Source organism: Struthio camelus, chromosome 1 (assembly GCF_040807025.1).
Source record: "Struthio camelus isolate bStrCam1 chromosome 1, bStrCam1.hap1, whole genome shotgun sequence".
Classification (NCBI taxonomy): Eukaryota; Metazoa; Chordata; class Aves; order Struthioniformes; family Struthionidae; genus Struthio; species Struthio camelus.
Genome location: NC_090942.1, coordinates 28714817 through 28736918, shown reverse-complemented (window position 1 = coordinate 28736918; position 22102 = coordinate 28714817). Strand labels below are relative to the sequence as shown.

The window sequence follows — 22102 nt, the reverse complement described above, 5'->3', positions numbered from 1 at the left end:
TATGTATTGCAAATCTAAAGTCAAGAATTCTGAAAAAAAGGTTCCCACAAAAACATTACTATATAACATTTAAGGCACCATGAAAATTCAGGGTGTAACAGAAAACAGTCTACAAAAACGTATTAGCATATGTATTCAACCAGCTGATAGAATTCAGTTATTTCAAAAATACCTCTACAGGAAGTAACGGAATTCATAGAACAGAGATTTGAGGCAAAACACAGAATTTGTATTTCAAAGAGGAAAACAAATACCTCTGAATGTTTATTGATTTTTGCCAGGTCTGCTGCTGTTTTCTCATCCTTAGTCTGTAGATTTTTGTCAGCTCCAAGCTCAAGCAACTTAAAAATTACATTTTTATGTCCATGGCGTGCTGCCCATGTTAATGCCTGCACAAGAACACCTTCGTTTTATCAAGTGAAACCAGACATATTTGAAAAAAAGCACCATAACTTCTTGAGGGGAAAAAAAGTAGTTCATGCAGCAGGGTACACATTAAGAATAGCTCCACAAATTGTAAGTCAAAGGAATACTATTACCCCTCATGTTACACTCCACTAGACACTCTTAAGTAGACATGAGAGAAAACAGTCACAGTAAAGCTTCAGGTGCCTTAAGACTTTCAATTCAAAGTTAGATCGCAAGCTTTAAGTATAAATGATAGATACACCAATCAGATTTAATTCATTTTCTTTACATACACTGTAAAGAGACCTTTTTCACATACTATGCCACTATGCCTACAAGTCCACTTAACAGATTGTAGGCTTTTACACAAATTAAGACTATCTTTCTTTACAACGCTACTTAAGTACAGAGGCTGTTTTAAGTGCATGACCACAGTGCTGAATCTGGGAAATAAGTAGCCAGTGTAAGTGTGACGCTCCATATTAAGCAGCTTTCAGAATGCAGGGCTCATCCTATTCCACACACAGTTAATCAACATACAGTTAAGTCCTCAGGACAGGCAAATCATGCGAGATTAGGTACATATGGAGCAAAAAAGAAAAGAGGTTCAATCAATAATACAACTTTTAAAATTTTCTGATGTGGCAGATTTTGGAATCAGAGACAAATAGTGTAAAACAATCTAGGAAGGTGGTGTAAAGCAGAAGAGTATAACAAGTGAGTATTTGGGGGTATTTTTGTTACTGAAGTATACTTAAGTTTATGGGTTCCTGCTTTTTAAAAATGTCATCATTAGTACGAGGTACAGAACTAAATCACTTACTGAATATCCATTTTCATCTTGAGCATTTATGTGTGATCCATGAGCAACAAGAAGAGCAACAACCTGAGGATAGCCTTTTCTAGCTGCATACATCAGCGGAGTCATTTGTCTCCTGAAAAGAAAGAAGGGAAAAAAATATATACAAAAAAATTGATTTCAAGTTGTTAAAATCTGACTGCATAATCAGAACTCCAGTATTGAAGATTTTCTGTTCCACACAATAAAGCAGAGAATGAAAGCCCAAGATGCGATATTCACACTTCAACGCATCAATTTAACAGAACTTTCAGATTCAACAACTCATTTATTTCCAAATAGCAATTTTAAAATGTTTTAAGAGTTGGTATTTATTCTCTGATTGAAACAAAGTCAAAAGTTAATTTCTTCCTTGATGAGTAGGAAATAGGGGAGACTAAGCAAGTCTCTTTCAGAAGTTTACAATATAGGCTTATAGTACGTCTCCAAAAAACGTTAAAGAATATATCAGCGTTTTATCAACTCCAAATCCAAGCAGTGCATTAAAACACAAACAACCTTAACAATTCCCAGCTGTGAAATGTACAGTAACTTGGTGACTAAAACGCGTCTGTTCTGGTTCTGAACTACATGAAACCAGTTTATAAAGACTGTTTTTTCTCCTCTCCCCTCTCCTGCTGCTACCACAGACCCAGTGGCAGACTTCTCATTTAGTACCTAGAGAAGCTTAATGAGAAAGGAATGAGTATAGTTGTAGATGACAGTTTACACTCTACTCTACTGAAAGCAGAGAATATCAGTAAATGGTCCATACGTTTTTTTTTTCAATTGGTATTCATTCCAAAAAAGTGGCAGTGACTTTTATATTTTACTTCAAAAATTATTTTTAGAGAACGCAATTTAAGTGATAAGTTTTACATACAGATTAATTTAAAATGATAATTCTGAGAAGAAATACTGAAGTTTTGTGGAGGGCAAGTTGTTAAATTAAATTGAATATTTAAAAACTAAGAACTATGTATATATTTGCCTAACCCTCTCTGGTAAAAACAGTATACGCAAAAAAAATCACAGGTTATACCACTCTTGTCAGTGCACAAAGCTATATTGCAGAGCGTGGAAGTATTACTAATGTTCAGAGTCCTTCTGTGTGTACCTTGGAGTTTTCAGAGGTTTACCTAAAAATGTGATACTAAAACCTTAAGTTCTCAAATACTAAAACAAAAAGCACATCAAAATATTTTTGTCCTTTATCCTGTTCTTTGTTTTCCATTCCCAGAACTGTTTGTTTTGAGGCTTTCTCTCCTACATACCGCTATTACTTGCGATTGCTAAAGAAGTGAGCGCTTACAGACACCACCCTTTCCACTGTTCTATTTTTTATACCTCCAAAAGCATTATAAAAGCAGTCTATTGATCTGAACAGAGGCACATGTGCTTCTTTTGAGAAGCTAATAAGATGAAGTGATTCTGAATTCATCTGGAGATTTTCAAAGCAAAAAAGAATTGCTCAAAAGCTTCTGTTTTAGAAAAATATCTCTCAAGGTCTCTGGCACACTTATTTTTTGGAGGAAAACATTATAGCATAGAATTGAAAATATGTAGTATTGGAGGAGAAAGAGATCTAGTTTCTGATTGCTATAAAGTAAACAGTTCTGAGCGAAGATATTTCACTACTGGTGTTCAATTAAATTTATTACATCTTAAAATGCATTTTTTACAGCAAAAATATCGTGTATCGTTTGTAACGTATAGCTCTGTGACAAAAATCTGCTGGCAAAAGATTATTCTATTTTAGTAAGAAGCAGTTTGAGGGGAGGAAGGTTTTTCCAATACTGCGCTGCTTAATGAGTTCAATAGCGACCCCTAGAGGGGCCCTGAAAAACATACGTAAAGGAAAGCAGCTTTCCTGAAACTACTGACTTTTGCTTCTCTCCAGAGTATTGCTAGAACTAAGGCCTTGCTCATCTTTCTTTGCTATTTCTCTTTCACAACAGGTCTGTAGAGACAATGTTTCATCTCATGCAAACACAGTTAAGAGTCCAACTGAAAAAAATTCCAGAAAGAATCCTATAAGAGGGAAAAAAGTCAGTAACTTACAGGTAAGCAAAATGAAAGCTAAGTAGGCCTTGCCAAGACATACGCTCAGAAAGAGAAAGGATTTTGGTAACGTAATGAAAACGGACTTGCATCAATCTAAAACTAATTCAACTTATTCTATCAACACTTCACATTCAGTTGGGAATTAAACTTTTGAGGAGCAACTTTTTCACCGCAGGGGACAGTCAAGCAGTGAAAAAGATAGCCCAAGGAAGTTGCGTAGTCTCCATCCTTGAAGGTTTGCCTCCACCAGACAGAAGACCAGACTGAGTAAAGCTCTGAGAAATCTGGTCTGACAACACAGCTAACTGAGTACACTACTGTTTTGGAGCACGAAATGTGATTAAATTGCGTTTACGCAGCCATAGATATGAATGGGTACTATTTCATGCCTAAGACATGCTGCATAACCACCACCGCAGAAAGCAAGGTCAGCTACATGTATGTCCACAAGAGGGAGACTAGAGCATTAGGAAAAACAAATCTTGTTTTCCTAACCCTGCAAAATACCCCCTCAAATAAGACAGCAAGCTTTAAGATGCCAAATCCACTATTTCTTGCTAAAGCTGAAGAGGATTTAAATGCATCGGCACAAGTTTTACTGCAGTCTAAAAAAAATGTACATAGCAAGTATAGTGATAACTATCTAAATAAAAGACTGTATTAACATTTCACCTGAACAATCCTTTGATCGTTTTGAAGAATCTTGTAGACGCTCCAGTTTCAGTAAGCTGGCATGGTATTTTTCCAAACACCTGAAAACCCCTTTTTTATGGCACAATTTGCAACATCGTATTTGCTCATATTGAACACGATACTCAAGCGATACTCAATGTAAAACAAATACAAATCTTAAAAGACTTAAGCAACTTATCAACATCATTTAAGCATGATGTTTGCTCTAACTGCATTTGCTACTAGCAAAAACAAGGAATCTGCATGGTCTCACTCTTCATCTTTTAGTCTCCCTGTTTTTATGTTAAGTCTGGAAAAAAAAACAAAACCAGAGGGCTTTTCAGTTCTCAGGACCATACATCTATACAAAGAGACTTTCTCACACACCCACTTCCTGGGTGATGTAAATAATGGAGAAAAACGTAATTGTAAGAGAACAAGTAGAGTTGAATAGTCTTGAAAGCTATCATCACTTGGAGCACCCCAGCTTGGATAACCCTGTGCCATGATAAAAACAGGTAATACAGTGATATAGTTATCTCACTGAAAAGTGTTCTGAGTACCTGACTATATTACTAAGTCTAATTCATGAGGCAGAATTCACCACTCCTGACAAATACCTATTCTTGGGTTACTCTCTTCAGCAAGAAAAGGTCTGTCTTCCTACAAGATTTTGGAATGGGGGGGAAGGGGAACAAAGGCAAACAGAAGATGCCTTCCTTTATACACAGGTTTCCTCCCATTGGCAAGATTTCTATGGAAAATTCAGTATTTCAGCCTGGTGATCGAGAAGTGTAGGCTATATTTAAAGTTTCATAACCGGATGGATATTTATTAACTAGATCAGTATACCACTGACATCAGAAGAAAAATACAGTAGATATGCTTATGAATTTAATGTTTTTCCCTCAATCTTTTCTTCTTGAGATCACAAAGCAAGGAAATGATGCTACAAGACACACTAATCTTTTAGTCTGTTGATCTGCAAACTGAATACTGCTTCAGATAACCTGGAAGCATTGTCAGAAGTTCTTGGAACCAGTTTCATCACTCCTGCACTGTATACTATGCTTGGAACTGAGAAAGGAAACAACAACAGTCTTTCTACAGCAACTAGAGGAAAGATACTTGCTCCTTTTCTGCCTTACTGGGATTTTAAGAGGGAAGGTAGGAAACCATATACAAGAAATAGAATTGGAAGGACATACTTGAGTGTACTGTGAGCTGCAAGACACTTTTCTTAAGCACCACCTGCTGGAGCAAGGTAGGAGAGTTTTCTGCCTTCTTGAAGCAGAACTTGACAGGAGAATGCAACTTACAGCTCTAATAAGGTGGGGCTGGAAAACGTGGCAGACAGTTTCAGGATCTCTAGTTTTAAGCTTTGTTTCAGGCTGCCAGTTTTATACGCTTCTGCTTCTTAACTCTGTCTACAAGATACCTATATAAGTTTTCCAGCATACAGACGCTGAAAAGGTAGACAACTACAGGGTTATCTTCATATGACCAAAAAACAACACAGAGAAGGAAGTGAATAAGAAAGGGACAAGCATAACAATTTAAAAAGGGCATGGCAGAACTCTACACTATGCCATTTCCAGTCATCCTTCTCTGTCCTCCTACTGCATCAGCCCAACATACTTTTTTTTTTTTCCCCCCCCCCAAAGCAAGCTGGTCTAGCTAGGGATAAAGAGGACATGCATATTCTGATGTAAAGTAGTAAAACAAATGAGCTATACACAGGATCAGGAACTTCAGATTGTTTACAACTTTGCTTTCAAAGTGAGGGTGAAGTCTCCAATCAAGAAATTCAGAACGTGCATGGGAAATCTACTCCACTTATCTGATGAAAGAACAAGTCTATGTCAAAAAAATAAAGTATTACGCAAGTAAGCCATGAGCAGGGTAAGCTAGTAGCACAAATAATAATTTTAGTACACTTGGGATTGAATGTTGCTGGCATAACGCTAATGGACTCCAATACCAGTTTTGTGTTTGTTTCATGCAAAGGTCGCTCCAAGGCAGAGGACACTGTTCTTGTCAGAATACTTCTGTCAAAAACAGCATCTAATGCTAGCACTGTCCCCGAGTATTTTATACCTCTGCCCAGAACCTGCGGTCAACACTATTAGGTTCCCACTGTATAGTCAATACTAGCTGGGAAAGGTCTAATCATTTATTTCTGACTCTAGACTCTTCCCCTAACCATAATAGCTGATGAAAAAGCCTCAACCTTTACATTTAAAAGTCACCCTTCCAAACTTATTGGTACAACTGATTTTCTTTGAGTCTTCTCCCCCTTTCATCACACGTTTATGATTGTTGTGATTTTTTCCTAATGTAGATACGGGGAAGGAAAAGACTTGCGGATATTGCCCATCTGCACACAGTACTTCGGTAAATATGCTTATTTTCCCTCTGTATAATTCTTTTATTTAGTCCCTCTGTGGTGATATTTGAGCAACATAACAAAGTATGTCTTTCTGTTCCGAGTTCGTAGTGCTAGAATAACAAACTCTCAGAAAGTAATGAGTTATGTGTAAAATCACAAGATACCTTTTTTTTTTTTCCCCTCTGAAGTAGATCAAAGATCTTTACTCAATCAGTATTAAACTTTATTTAAATACCCTGATTTTCTTGTTATAAAATGCACTGTAGTGCAGTAACTTTTCCCAGGCTATTTACCTTTACTGAAACATACTATTTGTCATTTGGCAAGTTAACTATCACACAATGATAACGTCAAGGTCTTTGAAATTATTATGTGGCAGTGCAGACTTACTATCTTATCAGCAGCAATAAATATCGTGCTAAAATTGAAGTGTTACACAATTGCTTTATTCTGACTATGCAACCTGCAAAAGAGACCTACCTTTTGAACTGGGCAGTATTAAGACGAACATTTCCCCCTTCCATTATCATCTTCTCAAGAGGGCAAAGTAGACTAACACTTTTATTGTAAAAGCATGTTTGATCCTCCTCAAAATTACTCTGAATGTAAGCATAAATGAATATACCTAGGTAAACGAATTACCACACTTGAATAGTGATCATATTTTTAATGTGTATGTGTTCACATATATGACAGCATGCTTCAATCTCAACTTTAAATCTTTATAAAGAGAAAGGTCTAGTTTTTGTAATATTCACCTAAAAAAATCTGAAGAATTGCTAAACACTTTTCTTCAAACACACACCAATTTCATAACCTGTTTCACAGCAGAAACACTAAGGGGAGGCTTGGTTACTGAGAGAGACCTGATTGCACTAGAAATCAAGGGTGAAGAAAAAATCCACACAAACAGAAACAAAACCCAACACATATCCCATACAGAACCAGAGATAAAGAGCTTATTTCAAAATATAGGAAGTTTCACTCATTTGCCTACTTGTACCTTCTTCTAATAAAGAGTTACTGGCATGCATCATCAACTCAAAATACTCTCCTCACCTGCAAAACCATTAGGTTTCTTTTACACTACTTTAAGTAAACAAGAACTTAGAGGATGTCATCATCAAAACCCAAGTATACTAAACATTCCATTAAATGCAGCCCTAGCAGTAGTTTTGTAATTTAGTTATCAGTCGGTCATACCTTTTCCTCTGCCCCCTAATGAAATAACAGCTTAACATTATTAAACCAATGTACCTTCAAGAAAGCACTGCAGGTTAAAAAGAGTTTTCAGAAAAAGACTGCTTAAATTGTTCCTGGCCTTACAAAAGGATACAACATACCATTACATTTTGGAACAGGAGCGAGGTGAATGATGCAAGACAAGCACAACTGAGGGCAGCATTCACTTAAATAAAGCATAGATGGTAAAGTAGCTCTACAAAGACTTAACAGAGCATCTTACGATGCCTTCCCATTTTACCTAGTCATTACCTTGTTTCTTGTTTGTCTTTCAGACCTCTTCAGTTAACACTTATGCTTTGATACGCTACCTTCTCATTGGACAAAATCGTTTTTACAGACATTTAGTTCCTGATTTTGATTCAGTAAAAATACCAAAAGTTACTCTTCTTGTTGAGATCTTCTCCTCAGCACTCTATTTTTCCAAACACGTTGTCCTTCTTAGACCGCACTTCAAAAATCAGTTTGAGATTTCTCACTAGTACTTCCACCCCACAAACACTGACTGACTCAGAGGGGGAAAAAAACTAAAAAAAACTTGAGAAAAAAAAAGTAAGTTTCAGTTTATCACCTCCAAATCAAGTGAAATCAAGAGTCCTACACCAAAGTCAGTACTCAGCTTTGCATTCATACACATTTCAGTTGCTGGTGGACAAAAGACAAGTTTAACTATGCTCTTCCTAGAAGGATACTGTTTCTTACGTGCTGAGACAACCAAATAATGTGATGTTTAATTCTTAATACATTCCTTAAGCTGATCACACAGGAAGGAATTCCACAATAATCTCAACTCATGGACAGTTTTGATGTCCTCTTATGGACAATACGGAAACGCAGAACAACACTAGCATGGGCAAAGTGGGACTGGAGCACCACTCGGGTCTGTATTGATTCCTTATCCTCAAAGGTGCAGGTTTAGTGGGTTCCCTCTCACTGTTTTAGAACAAGTAGTTCTAATGATGGAGCAGGAAGCACAGATGTCACATACTGGAAAGGAGAAAGGGCAGCACAGAGATTTTTAAAAAATCCAGACCTTGCTATCTAACCTCTTACTCTTGTTTGGTGCCAATCTAAATTGTCACATTATTGTCTTTTTATTTGAGAAAAGACTCTCAAATTTCACTCTTCCAAAAGTGAAAAAAACCTGAACACAGTATCTGATGTACACAAGCATAACTTATATGTTAGCGCAAGGTCTTAGGATGCAAAGAGCATAAATAGCAACAAAAAAAAAGCAACAAATAAATATTTGTATATAAGACCAACTACACATAACATACACTAACTTTATAAATAAAGTCTTGCCCTTAAAATTCCTATCTCTTGTGTCACAATCCAAACTTTTTTCAAAGCTTAGCCAAGGGCCTTTAATGTGCAAACTAGCAGCTTTGCACTCTGGCTTACATTTTCAAACACCCAGGACAAAGTTTAATGATGCAGAGATTTACCCCATTTTATACAGCAGATTGTTTAACGCAACACCCACTTATCTGAAGGCAATAATAGGCAATTATTTCAGAGTTTGAAGCTTTCCTTCTTTCATGAACGGTTTTTAGCCTATCTGATAAAAATGAATAGCTTTTTTTTTTTTTTTTTTTTAAATATCCCACATCAGTGACACTTTAGCATAATTATGTTTCCTCCCTGCCTATCAATGCTATGCTTACAATGAGGTTCAGGGCCCAACAAAACATTTGAACTCTACTGAAGAAAATAAAGAGGCCTCTCAATTCTGTTTTTTTTTTTTTTTTTTTTTTTTTTAAAAAAGAGATACACAATCCAGATACCTCAGGTAATGAGAGTTTAATCTGTGGTGAAGAGGTAAAAGAGCAGTGGTATAAAAAAAATGAATTTCAGTTAAGTGCAAAACAGGCAGTCTCAAAGCTGACTAGAACATTATCTTCCTTTTTTTTTTTTTTTTTCCCCCAGTAGAAGGAAGTCAGTTTATCCTGGGTCAATTCAGAACTTTCTTTTTAACGTAAAATGAAACACTGCATCAGACTGCAACTACAGATAGCTCACAATGTACTGCCTCAGATTGCTGAGGCATGAAGCGGTAGTTCAAGAAACAAGCTGTTATTTGTTTTTTAAAAGGAGATTAAAGCATGCTTGACTGGAAGAAATGTATTTTATTTACACAGGAATTTACTTTTTCATAGGAGACTCTCTCAGAGGAATATACCTAGCGAACCCCCTCTCCCCTCCAAAAAAAAAAAAACAAACAAAAAGAAGTGAATTTAAACAAAGAATTAACTCTTACCCCATATCCTTATGCAGGAGAGGAAATGTGATTTGGGAAAGGCAGAGGATGTATTTTTTGTACTTATATTATGGTCAACCAATGGTATTGTAAGATTAATTTTTTCCTCAATTTATATCTTGTTCAGCCAGGGAACATACTTAAATTTGATAAAACTGATCATACTCTACTACTTACTCGAATAACTAGAATAAATAAAGAAGCACACACTCCTCCTCCTGTATACAGACAACAGTGAAGTTACAAAAAACTAATGAAGATTACAGAAGATACATCATCTGTGACAAGTTATGACTATAAGGATGTCTCTGTATATTAATATTAAATTTTAGTCTGTATTAACAGATTTTACCTGCAAGCAAGTTTAGGGTCAGCATTCCTTGACAGAAGTAGTTCTACAGTCTTCAAAATTTTTTCCTCTGAAGCATGTGCAGTACATGCTGCCATCAGCACAGTGTACTTATCTGTTTTGAAAATTAGAGAAATGCATACATAAACATCATGCTGATGCAGAATTTCCTTTAAAAGCCTTTACTCTTGTTATAGTTCAGTTAGTTAGGTTTCGATACACTAAGACTCTTGGGAAATGGTAGAATTATCAGGTCAGATAAAAGCATCTGAGAACAGACGATACTCAGAAAGAGGAAATGGAAGTGGTGGAGCATCTGTCCCTACTGAAGATGAGGATGCTTCTTAGCTGCCCCAAAAAACAGTAGAAGCTTAACTTTAGATGCTCGTTTTGTCAAGTTTTGGTTCATACAAGTACATTCATTCCCCATCCCCCACCCTCAAAAAAAGGAAATAGTCAAGGAAAGAAAAAGCTTAGAGGAACTTAACTGCAACAGACAAAAAAAGTGCATGAAATATATTTATCACACACTAGCACTACCAGTTTTAGAGAAAATGGAGGCCCATACAATGCAGAGTTCAAGTAACAAGGCTTTACTAAAGGGCTTTAAGAGAAGCAACTACGGTTCTAAACTAAACTAGTCTACTAAATTAGTCTACTATTGTGCACTAGTGGCAGGAGGAGGATTAAAAGAATGTATTTATAGATGTTCTTTAAATCCACAGCTACAGTACTTAAAAGACTCATCAGGAGGAACCAGTGTATTTGCTCCAGCTCTGAAGCCAGCTGAGTGTTACATGCCACCTTTCGTCATGAACCAGAATGGCACACTGCAGCTGTTTGTCCACAAAACGGGGGGAATCTCCTTTCCCACGGTTCTCCTAGAGAGATGTGGGAAACATCACACCTCAAGGACCCTAGTGAGCTATTTGGCTCTAGAGTCAGTTAGAGGACTGCCATTTGAATAACTGCCCATTTGGCTTGTTGCACAAACTTGCATACCAGTTCAAACATGCCTTTATTAATTTTAACAAATATTGTTTTAACTGTACATATTTTGGAGCATATCATTTAGTATTACAACTTATTTTCTAACTTTCTGGGAGAAATTTTAAGACTGGGTATGTGCTAGCACTTTTATTCCTCAGCTGAGGTCAGGTTTTAATGAACGAGTTTTTAAAGATGAAGTGATGTACTTTAGCCCAATATTCAAGTCTCACCACTTTCAGTCCCTAAACAAATACCCAAGACCCTCATTTTGTGTTTAACTTCAGCTGGGTTTTACATACCATCTTGTAATTTTCAACTACCTCATGCAGAAGTTCTCACACACACAAATCAATATATTAAATGAATTCACAGAGTCACTTAAACTCCTGAACAGTAAGCAATTAACATTTTAGTAAACTATTTGATACACTGGCTGACAGATTCTCACTCAAAATGTTTAACCTGGTTATCAATAATGTGAACTGAAAGCTGGCAGAAGGACTTCAAACAAAAGGTAGTGATAAGCTCTATTAGTCTGGGAATGGTATCTAGGAGGAAATTGTAGTTATATTTGTATTCAGTATTTCAGATGGTGATAAAGAGTGGGAAACCAATTTCTGTATAACATACCTAGAGCTCATACACGTGGGGAAAAGAAGGGGAAGAAACACCTCAGAATAATCAGGTTTCTCTCTTCTTTTGCGGAGAAAAATTGATGGGGACTGAAAAAAAATTAGCTTATGTTCAGTATGAACAAAAAAAAACCTAGAGGTTTTTTTTAGAGCATCTCAAAGATGCTGCATTCTGATCCCATCACGTGTTCAACGCTACACTTAGTTCCTTGTTCGTCAGGACTACCAAAGTTCATTTTAATGTTAAGGTAAAATTAAGTAACCAGCTTGCAAAGAATGATTGCAATGTGATAAGAGATGATTACTAGTAGAGCCATTATTAGGATTGCAGGTATTATAGAATTATTAGTATAGGATAACTTAATTGATTGTCAGCTGATACAAAACATCAGTGATTTTAGTACCACCTGAGCACGGCATAGCTACTACTGAACGCATGTGGCCTGACCTAAATCGACCAATGATTTGCAAGGCGGTTCCTGGCTGATCCGTATTCTACTGCCAATAGGACCTAATTATTGTTTTCCTACACACACTAAAAGGGAAACGAGCTGAGAAACTTGATCCTAACAAACTGCCACTTAGGGCAAACACTGATGGTCACACTTTGAAAAAAATACCCTACGTGCTGGTTAATCGATCAGTCGAGACTGCTGCCCACAGAAGCCTGTCTGATTTGTAGCTCTTTACAGCCATAAACAAGGTATTTTGTAAGCGAGTATGAGTTACAGAAAGCCACAAAAGTTCTCTGAAGTAGGTTACAAGGATAGCAATCTGAAGACATGATTGCTTTTGGTGCAGGTAATCTACCCTCATCTCCTAACTCCGATCAGCTCCTAGGAAGTTCAAGAAATTTTTTAGTACCATCTGTTCTTCGATCTATACTTCTTTTAAAAATACTGGCAAGTTACTGGAAGATCAGTGTTTTTATGAACTTAGTATTGTGTGTCAAATCAGTTTCTTCTGCATTGCAAAGTCTTTTCCTGAGCTTGGATAAATCTTCCAACACAACAAAAGAAAGGAAAAACAGTCACAGCTTAAGTAGGAAAAAGTTATTAACAAGCCATAAAAGTTAACAGAGGAAGTGATCAGATGTACTACTTTAGAAGTTACGTTAAACCCTTGCAAAGAAAAAAGTGGCCTAGGCAACACACTGAAGAAGAGTTTTCACTTAATAAAAAAATTGTTGTAGAAAGTCCACATTAGTTTATCATGAACTGGACAGCTACTCCCATAGGCAAATTATTTCTTCAACTACAGCCAAAGGAGAACTCCGACTGTTTGTCACCATCTTTCAGATCTGCCCTTTGAACTACTCTTGTGTAGTCAATTAAAAAAAAAAAAAAAAAGAGATTAACCTAAAAACCAGTACATCTTTATTACTGTGGTCTGAAACGAGCAACCACATGAACAGGTCAGCTGGCATATTTGAAAGACCAGTGTTGAGGGGCTGGAGAGCAATAAACTGGCACAAATGCAGCTGGAAGAGAAGTGTCCACTGGGGCCATCAGAAGATTAAATTAGATTAGATCAGATGTAGAAGTCTTCTGGGATGAGCCCATATCTTTATCATATATTGAAGTATTTAACATGAGTGGGTACCAATCCTAGTTTGGGATTCTGGCTGGTTCCTGCATGTACGTACTTCCTAACAGGAACAAACTAAGGAAGTACTAACTCTGCAACTTTATCCTTTAAATCTTCATGTTCCAGCTGTACAACTTTATCCTATAATTCTTGAACGAGTTTTTCCAAATGCTGTTTTTTAAAAAGCTTTGGGGTAGGAGGGGGTAGGGGGGCAGGAAAAGAGAGACAGACAGAGAGAGAGACCAAGAAAAAACATCAACTAAATCCAGCAGTTCCAAGAACGTAATTTTTACTTTAAAATTACCTAACAGAGTATATCATGGTGTTCATATCATCACAAAAAAAATCCCTCCTACTGAGTTTCCAAGGGCTAGAAGCTACTTACTATTATTATTTTTATTTATGTTTTCCAATTTTGGATGTGAAATCTAGTCTAGGCCCCAGTTCCACTGTGGACCTTGTTTTTTTCTTATATATGTAAACAGAGAATAGGGATAGGACAATGTCTGGTACTGAAAGTTATTGACCACCAATTTCATTCACATCTTACCTATTTCAAAGCTTGCATTAGCTCCTCTGTCCAGGAGAAGACGCACTACTGCAACATCAGCCACGCTGGCAGCATACATCAGGGGAGTCCATCCAAACTGAAACTTAGATTCTATGCTTATACCTGTCAAAATTTAGGATACTAACAATCATAAGGTTATACCAAAATAAACACATCTTTTATAAACCTTACTCTAACATATATAATTACTGCAGCTACTGATTTGTGCTTACATTTGTGTTTATTCCTAGGTAAAGAAAAGTCTCTCTTATACCATCATTATTTTTTAAAATATCTTTTAACAGTTCTTAAAACATCTAGAGTACCAGAAAACAGGTTTTAGAACTGACTCAAGGAAGCACGTTTCTTTATCCAAGTTAGATTTTAAGTAAAAAAGTTGTATTAGAAAAAAGTGTAAGGGATACATTTACCTGCAAAAATAATTTCAGGCACGTGCACAGAATATCTGTCTTTTCCACTTAAGTACTACAGCTTTCTTCAAGCAAAAACCAAAAGTTTTTATTCTGGCCAAATCAAGTGATTTGTTGTGGAAGCAACTTTCTCCTCATACTATTAGGATCATATTGACTAGGGTTTTCCTGCTCACAGCTCCTTTTATTCTCTGCCTTCCAAGGCAACTGGCTAGCAGAGGCCAGTCTTGCATTCAGCACCAATAAAGTATTATCTTGGCAGAACAGAGAAATAGAAGATAATGAAGGATTCAGTCACAATCACCAGATTTGTTCATTAATCTGTGGCTTTAGCCACCTTCCTCTGTGGCTAAAAGCAAGCTTGCCAGCCAGTCTGCCCAAATTCACCAAGTACAGACTCATTTGACAACTTTCAAATAAAAATCTCCACACATTCTAAGAGACACCATCTTTTCTTCAATCCTTCCTCATAAGATTATTTCCTCTACAACACTTAGCTTCCATTAGCTGAATTCACATTAGTCCAAGAATGATTCTAGATAGTCAAAAGGACTTATTTACAAGAGAGGACTCTGAAAAAAACAAAACCATCCTAAGAGATTTGTGACAGTCAAGCTGCACGCATACCTTTTTATGCTAAACAGGTATTTACTCTCCTTGCCTTGGTAACTTGTCAAAATGCACTCAGCATGGCAAGCTGAAGTCAGCCAAGCTGAGGTATTAACAGGTCGCTGCCTTGAGATTGATTCTTGGACTACTTTAAGATCACTGGAGTTGTAGAAGTCATCTTTAAAGAGGAAACTTTCAATGAACGCCAGGTGCTGAAGCAGTCTAGTATCTCTAATCTCCGGCAAGCTACAGAAATCACGGACAAATCTTTTTAGTGGTGCACACGTACTAGCTGCAATCCTTAACATCACAGCATTCCAGTTTTCCTATAGCATACAAAACAAGGCCCGGGGCAAAGTTCTACAAGGAGTGCCACTAAGTGTTCCTTAGCAGCCATATCTGAACTTCCTTGTAGTCAAGTCAACTCAAGAATCTAGAAAGTCTGATTCTATATTCAATAGCCAATCCAATATCCACCACTAGTAGGATGCGAGTGCTGGAAAGCCGGCACTCTGTCAGCCTTAAGAAGTTCCTTCTCCCCTTAGGGGAAAAAGCAGTCCAAGCAACCAGACCTCTCATCAAGATGTTTTTATTTTAATATATAGTTGAACAAAAATGACAAAAGAGTTCTGGGATACACACAGAGACTTACTCAAGCTCGGGACAAGGTATTTTCCTCACTGCTTTCTTCAGATATATAACAGCTAGTATCTGCCACAATGCTGGTGCTTTTTCTAAGAAGTTCCAAAAGTAGAATGGTCTTTCTGGTAACAAAATGTCAAAGTTGCTTTACAGTTTGTTTTTCATGCATGGTCTCCTGCAGCTGCTCTAGCGAGTGCCCTGAACCATCACATAGTCTGAGCGTCACAATGTAAAGGGCTACTGTCTCAGAGGAAGACAAAGAAAGAACAACCGGAACAGTATCAAGACAGCCATGTTGCTTCTTGCCTGTGGGTTTATGGGAGTTGATGATTGAATCAGAAATGTCTCCCCATAGTGGTAACTCATACTCCCACGTTACATGAGCTGGTCTTAAAGTGGGAAGCTTTAGCTTAGAATTTAAAGTGGCCCTTAAGAAGTCCTGTAAGGTAAGAGTGAAGCCTAGAAGCAAATTATGTATAGTACAGGAGGCCAAGCAGGTACAACATTATTTCTCACAGTCTGAGTTATAGGCAACTTTCTTCCCTCTAGCTTTAACCAGGAATGGAGAGAAAGATATTCTGGCCCCAGACCTGCCCTAAAGCAGAAACTATATGAAACACGTGAATAATGGTGAAGCAAAAGAACAGCAAGGGAAGAATGATGCTCCTTCTGTGATTAGAACAGTATCTCTAGTACCTCTTTCAGATATTCTGCTGATTGTGTCTAATAATAGTAATAGTAGGAAGGTTGCTTTTATACACAAAAATGTAATCTCAGATTCAAAAGGTTAATAAGGTAATGTCTGAAGAACTATGATCAAATTCCACGTGTAGCTTTTTATGCTAAATAATTCCATGTTTGACCTCAAAAATCTTGAGACACTGAAAGGCTTTTTGTTGAGTTTAACAACAACTTGTCATACTAGAATCTGCTCACATTACAACTTTTATGTCAGATAAGTTGAGTCTGAAAGTTCTTGATACCAACAGATTTATCTTCTGATACTTCTATTAGAAGTATTTAGTTATTTTAAGTCTGTCAACACTTTGTGCTGTGGTTTCCACAATACCTTAAAGTTAAATCAGAGCTGCTGATGTCTCCCACTGCTGGTCCAGCAATGGTTCTCATCTTACTCAGGGTTCATAGTTCTAAACCAGCTGAAAAGTTATCCACTTTTTTCCCCCCGCATAGTTTGCTACCTCTTTAGCTCCCTGAACTGGCTCACACAAGATCAGATGAGCTGCAGCACACACGCAAAGATGGGATGGAATAGACTGCTAACAACAGGAACAAGGATATGACTGTAGTAATGCCCCCTTTAATGAGCCTAAACTGTTGTGAGGTCGTAACTTTTAGTTCTATTTGAGGAAAAAGAATATATGAATTACATGGTGTAAAATACTTTATAGTATTTTATAGTATTACACCCAGAGCAGGCTAACATGTCATTCAAAGCCATCTTTGCACCTGCTACTTGCTTGCATTACTTTTTGTGACACACACTTCAGAACCTGTTCTTAGTATGTTATCATTTGGTGCTTGTCCTTCTCCTAAAGGACATCTGTGAAACTGCCTCACCACTAAAGATTCTTCAATCAATCACTAAGAGCCAGGAGATGACATGTTCTTGTTCTACTTGAAAGAATGGCCACAACTGTTGCTAGGAAATCCGCTTGTCCAACACAAACTGGGAATTTGTTCAAGCGCTAGTAGCAAGCTCCAGTGAACTTAGTCACTGCAAGTGACTGACTTTAGAGGCAAAGATTTCATCTGATTAGCAAAGATATTTTGGAAGACAATATTATCTTTCTCCAGAAACACCTCCCAGTCAGAGATTTGTTACCTATTACTGCTCTGCAGCGGCAGTATTGGATGTGTCAGAATTTTACTGTTAGCCTTTTTCTTAGGAAATTTATAGATCTTGTGATACTTTGCCTTGTGCATCTCTGGGTACAGGATACCAGGCTACAGGAATCTTTTGCTTGACCTTATGTTCTTAATAGATCCACATCATCATCTTCCAAAAGTATAAAACAGCCCATTATGTGAGGGGCATCAACATGGAAAGGTTCGGTGTGAACTATCAATGCTTGAGTGAGTTACAAGGAAATAAAAATGCAAGGCTGTAACATAAAATAACTAAGCAACCTGATGTCCAGACATCACTAAAAATTCTACTTATAAGCAGATTTTCTCAAAGCAAGGGATAAGGGATTTCATTCATTACTATGTCTTTGAGTTTCAGGCTGTATAGTAGTTTCCAGTTTAAAAAAAAAAAAAATCCCAATTTAGGTAAAAAAACAATCTTTTTTTAAAAGGGCAAGTAACAATAATGTTTTAAAACAACTCAGAAAAACCTTACTAACTAAGAATCTGCTTTCTTCCAGCCATAAGACACACTTTCTCAGAGAACAAGCTCTTTGCTACTATATTCTGCTTGCTTGCTGAAGCAGAACTTCCCGACAATTATCGCTAGGCAGGTTATTCAGCTATGCAGTTTTGATTGCCCTGGATGCTTCAATAGGTGATCCAATCCTCCTAACACTGAATAATAGAAACACATTACAGAGAAATACCGAGCAACAAAGACAGGGAGAATGGTTTTTGGTGTTGAAATGCACTAGTTTTAGTCATGATTTGCAACAGTGACAAATGCCACACAAACCCTATTAGACCTTTTGGAATCACAATGTCCAGCCACGCTGCCAAGACAGCAGTATTACACATGGAGCATACCAGAAACACAATAGTGCTGATGAGCGAGAAAAACAACATGGAGTTTCCAAACTGTGGGAGCATTAGAAAACAAATGAACAAAAGAACCCTCAACACCACAACCTTCAACCCCAAGATAAAAAGATCCAGTGAATTCTCATTCTCAGTTTAAACCACTCCAAACTTAGCGTTTGTAATAGGAGATTTCCAGATGAAAAATGCACCTGAAAACAGAGAGACATGTTATTTCACAGTTCACACATTATAGCTTTGTCAGTATTCAGGATTCCTGACTGATAAAATGAAATAAATATAACTCAGATAAAATTTGCTGGAATACTGCATGCTGAGTCACTGAAAAGTAACTTTATCTTTAAAATAAGAGTCTATATCCTGTATTAGAAACATGGACATAGTCCTACATGCACCCAAGACACTATTTTGAAGTGAGAATCTTTTAAGCATGAGAATTCTTGCTACTGTCAGTTAAAAATATTCAACTTCATAATTCACTTTCCTCACCTGAATTTAAGAGTTCTTCAATCAACGATACATCACCACAAGTCAGAGCTTTCTTTAATGCATCGTTCTTGTCTGCCTCCAACATTTGATCCAACGGCTAGGTAAGCAAAAAAAAAGTTAAGTCAAAACTAGATAAATGTTTCAAGATAAAAAGTGCAGCCTGAATTTTATGTAGAAGTACTAAGCACCTCCATGAAGACAAAGCAGAGAAGGAAAAAATACAAGGAAGGCTTTCCTTCTTCTACCCTTGCAGACCTGTTTACACTGCACTGTCAGAAATACGTTTTAAGATTAAATTTTTTAGAAAGATTCCATTCTCTGAAAGTGTAACTATGAACTTTCTCAATGAACTTGCCAACTTTCTACAGTGCTCTCCATTTTTCTTAATGCTATTCAATTTCATTTAAGATTCTTTTTCATCTTCTGGTGCTAAAAGAATGTTGCATCATGTTTCTTTGCTTGTTTTGTATGTTTCACAAGTAAAACAGCAAGGCAAGAAAATAATATAGTTAGTATGATCAAAGATAAAAATTATGGTTTGGGGCAGTATAGCTCAATGAGTAGCTATCTAGCTTAAGCCAGCTTGAATCCACTGCTGGAGAGGACTGACTAGTTCCCTTCCCTCCTACCCCTAAGGCAGCAGAGGTATTTGTGTTCCTGCATCGTAAGTGATTTGACAGAAGTGACCTGGCTGAAAAATGACCTGGCCAAAAAAACCCCACCCAGTTTTTGAATCACTCAGTTGCCTGATTCACTTTCCTTTCAGCAGCATCACAGATTTGTTCTAGATTAAAGCTGCAGAGGTAGCTGAAGACTGTTGCTGGCATGACCTAGATTATACACAGTAGTTGCATATGTTGGTAAGTGAAGCGTTGTTCACTAACGATACCCTTGCAGACAAAAGAGGGGAAGGAAAGAAGGGAAGCTGTGTTTCACTGTAAGTGTTTGAAGTCATGAAATGAAAATTTGGGATTATACAATCTTCCCTAGCATGAGGACACGTGTCAGCGACTCCCATGACTTTTGTAAAGATCTTAACCTGTAAGTGTCCAGAAAACCAAAGGCTAGAAGCAGCAAAACTAATAATTTATTTTCTGTTCTACTCACCTAACAGATTCTGAATAACATATATTTTTGAGATATGAACCTTGAGTTAAAGATGAAAGTCACTTAAAAAATTGTCTACAAATTTGGGCAGACTGCTGTAAGTTTTCAGTTTATTTCCATTCTCAAATTCCAGCCAGGAGACAACCTAAGGGCTAAAAAGCCTTGTAGGAATCTCTTTGCTCCTCTCACCACCTTTCCTCAAATGCAATAAAATCACTTACATCTTCATATCAATATGAAATACAGTCTAGAGATTTAAGATCCAGAGCAGCCTTCCAGGCCTCAGGTCTCTTTCCAGTTTATTCTCATGTTGAAATAGTGACTGAGATCCTTCATTATAAGGGAGGAAAACACTCAGGAGAAAAAAAAATTTTTTTTAAAGGAGGAAAACGAAACCCCTCAAATTTATTTTTTGCTATCCCTAGATTAAGGGGGCGTCAGCACCATTAAGCTAAAACAACGGCAGCGATGGCGCAGCCGCGCCCGCCGAAGGCCACTCCCTCACCGCGACATCTGACCGTCGCGGCCGGCCCTGGCCCCGGCCCCGGCCCCGAGGCGGCCCGCTCCCTGGGGCCCGAGGGCGCCGGGGGGGCTTCGCCTACCTGCGACTCCCGCCGCACGACGCCGATGTCCCAGCAGTCTTCGTCGCTACCGCTGCTCTCGTCGCCCCCGGCCACGACGCGCGCGCCCCACCGCGCGCCGGCCATAGTGCTGCCGCCGCCGCCGCCGCCGCCAGGCGCCCGCCAAAAGCCCCGCCGCGGAGCGTGCGCGAAGCACACCTGCCCCTCTCGCCTCGCCACGCCTCCCCGCCCGCGGGGCACGTGACCCGCCCGCGCCGCTGCGGCGCCGCCGCCGGCCCGCGTGCTGGGCGTCCTGGGTGCGCGCGGCGGCTGCTGGGGCGGTAACGGCCGCTGGCGCGAGGCGCCGTCGGTGCCCCCTGCGCAGAGCCCCGGGCCGGGGGCGGCCGGGCGCCTCCGAGGTGACGTAATTTGTGAGCGGCGCCTATAGCCTGCGGGATGCCCCGTGAATGAGAAAAGGGGGCCGGCGGGCAGGCCAGGGAGCTGCGTGGTCGGTCCTGTACACGGTGATGCCGCAGCATCAGGTACAAGAGCAGTGTGAAACTCACGTTTAAAACTTAACGTTTTTATGTCTATGTAGCGTGGCTAACTTGGCACAGTACGCCTCGCCTGTTTTGTAGCGATGTTCGTTAATACAGTAGGGCCGTGCACAAATTTTGCATTCCAAACCTGTGACTGTTAAATGAATTTTAAATTAAAGGGAAAAGTTACGATTTTCTTTCTTTTCTTTTTGTCATGATTTATACACTCTTAAAAAGCCATCTGGCTTTATGTGTTACCAGGCAGTTATGTTGCTTGTATGTACGTACATATATATAATAAGTACACATATGTATACATCTCTACATTAATACAGCACACACATATATGCACACATATATTTGTATATACATATGTGTATGTATATATGAATATATATACATGTGTGTATATACATATACACATATACATATACATGCATACACACACACATATATATATGTACAGTGTTATATCGCAAAAGCTTATGGTGGTGACAGTTGTGTGGAAAAGGCTGAACAGCATTTGTGCATACTGAGATAAACTTGTGGCACATCTCCCATCTTGCTTCTTCTACCTGTGTGTATACAGGCATGACTTTCAGTTTCAGAATAGCGGTTATGTCTTTTTCTAGTGAGAGATAACGCCTCACTCATCGTAAGCTTCATATAAAACTATTCGAAAAACAGATCAGGAGCGATGTTCTCTATTTCTCCCTCAAGCAAAACTGCTCTTCGAGCTCAAGGCAGGCCATATCTGACTCTGAAATGAAATTGGTCTTCCAATTAATGAAAGAGGACAGAAAGAAAAAGTCTGACTGCAAAGAAGAGGCAGATGCTGGTATGGAATGGTGAATGTCATCCTTGCACCTGTAACGTAATAAAAGCGTTGGAGCTGTGCTTAGAACATATTAAGTGCTATAAAAGTACCAAGTATTCAAAAAAATGTGGTCTCTGTGTCTTAGTTATGCCCTCCTGAGATTTTTTAACTGCATTTTT

At 38.2% G+C, this 22102-nt stretch overlaps 1 protein-coding gene across 1 annotated transcript in view; it reads right to left on the bottom strand.

The window, feature by feature from the left end:
• ASZ1 (ankyrin repeat, SAM and basic leucine zipper domain containing 1) overlaps positions 1 to 20813 on the bottom strand; it is a 40716-nt gene extending 19903 nt beyond the window's left edge. The window contains exons 1-6 of the mRNA XM_068932622.1: positions 20610 to 20813; positions 18901 to 18997; positions 13982 to 14104; positions 10226 to 10337; positions 1232 to 1343; positions 255 to 389 (exon numbers count right to left, since the gene is read on the bottom strand). Coding sequence (XP_068788723.1) covers positions 255 to 389; positions 1232 to 1343; positions 10226 to 10337; positions 13982 to 14104; positions 18901 to 18997; positions 20610 to 20714 — 684 coding nt within the window. The 5' untranslated portion in view covers positions 20715 to 20813. The remainder of the gene's footprint in view (positions 1 to 254; positions 390 to 1231; positions 1344 to 10225; positions 10338 to 13981; positions 14105 to 18900; positions 18998 to 20609) is intronic.
• Between the last annotated feature and the right edge of the window lie 1289 nt (positions 20814 to 22102).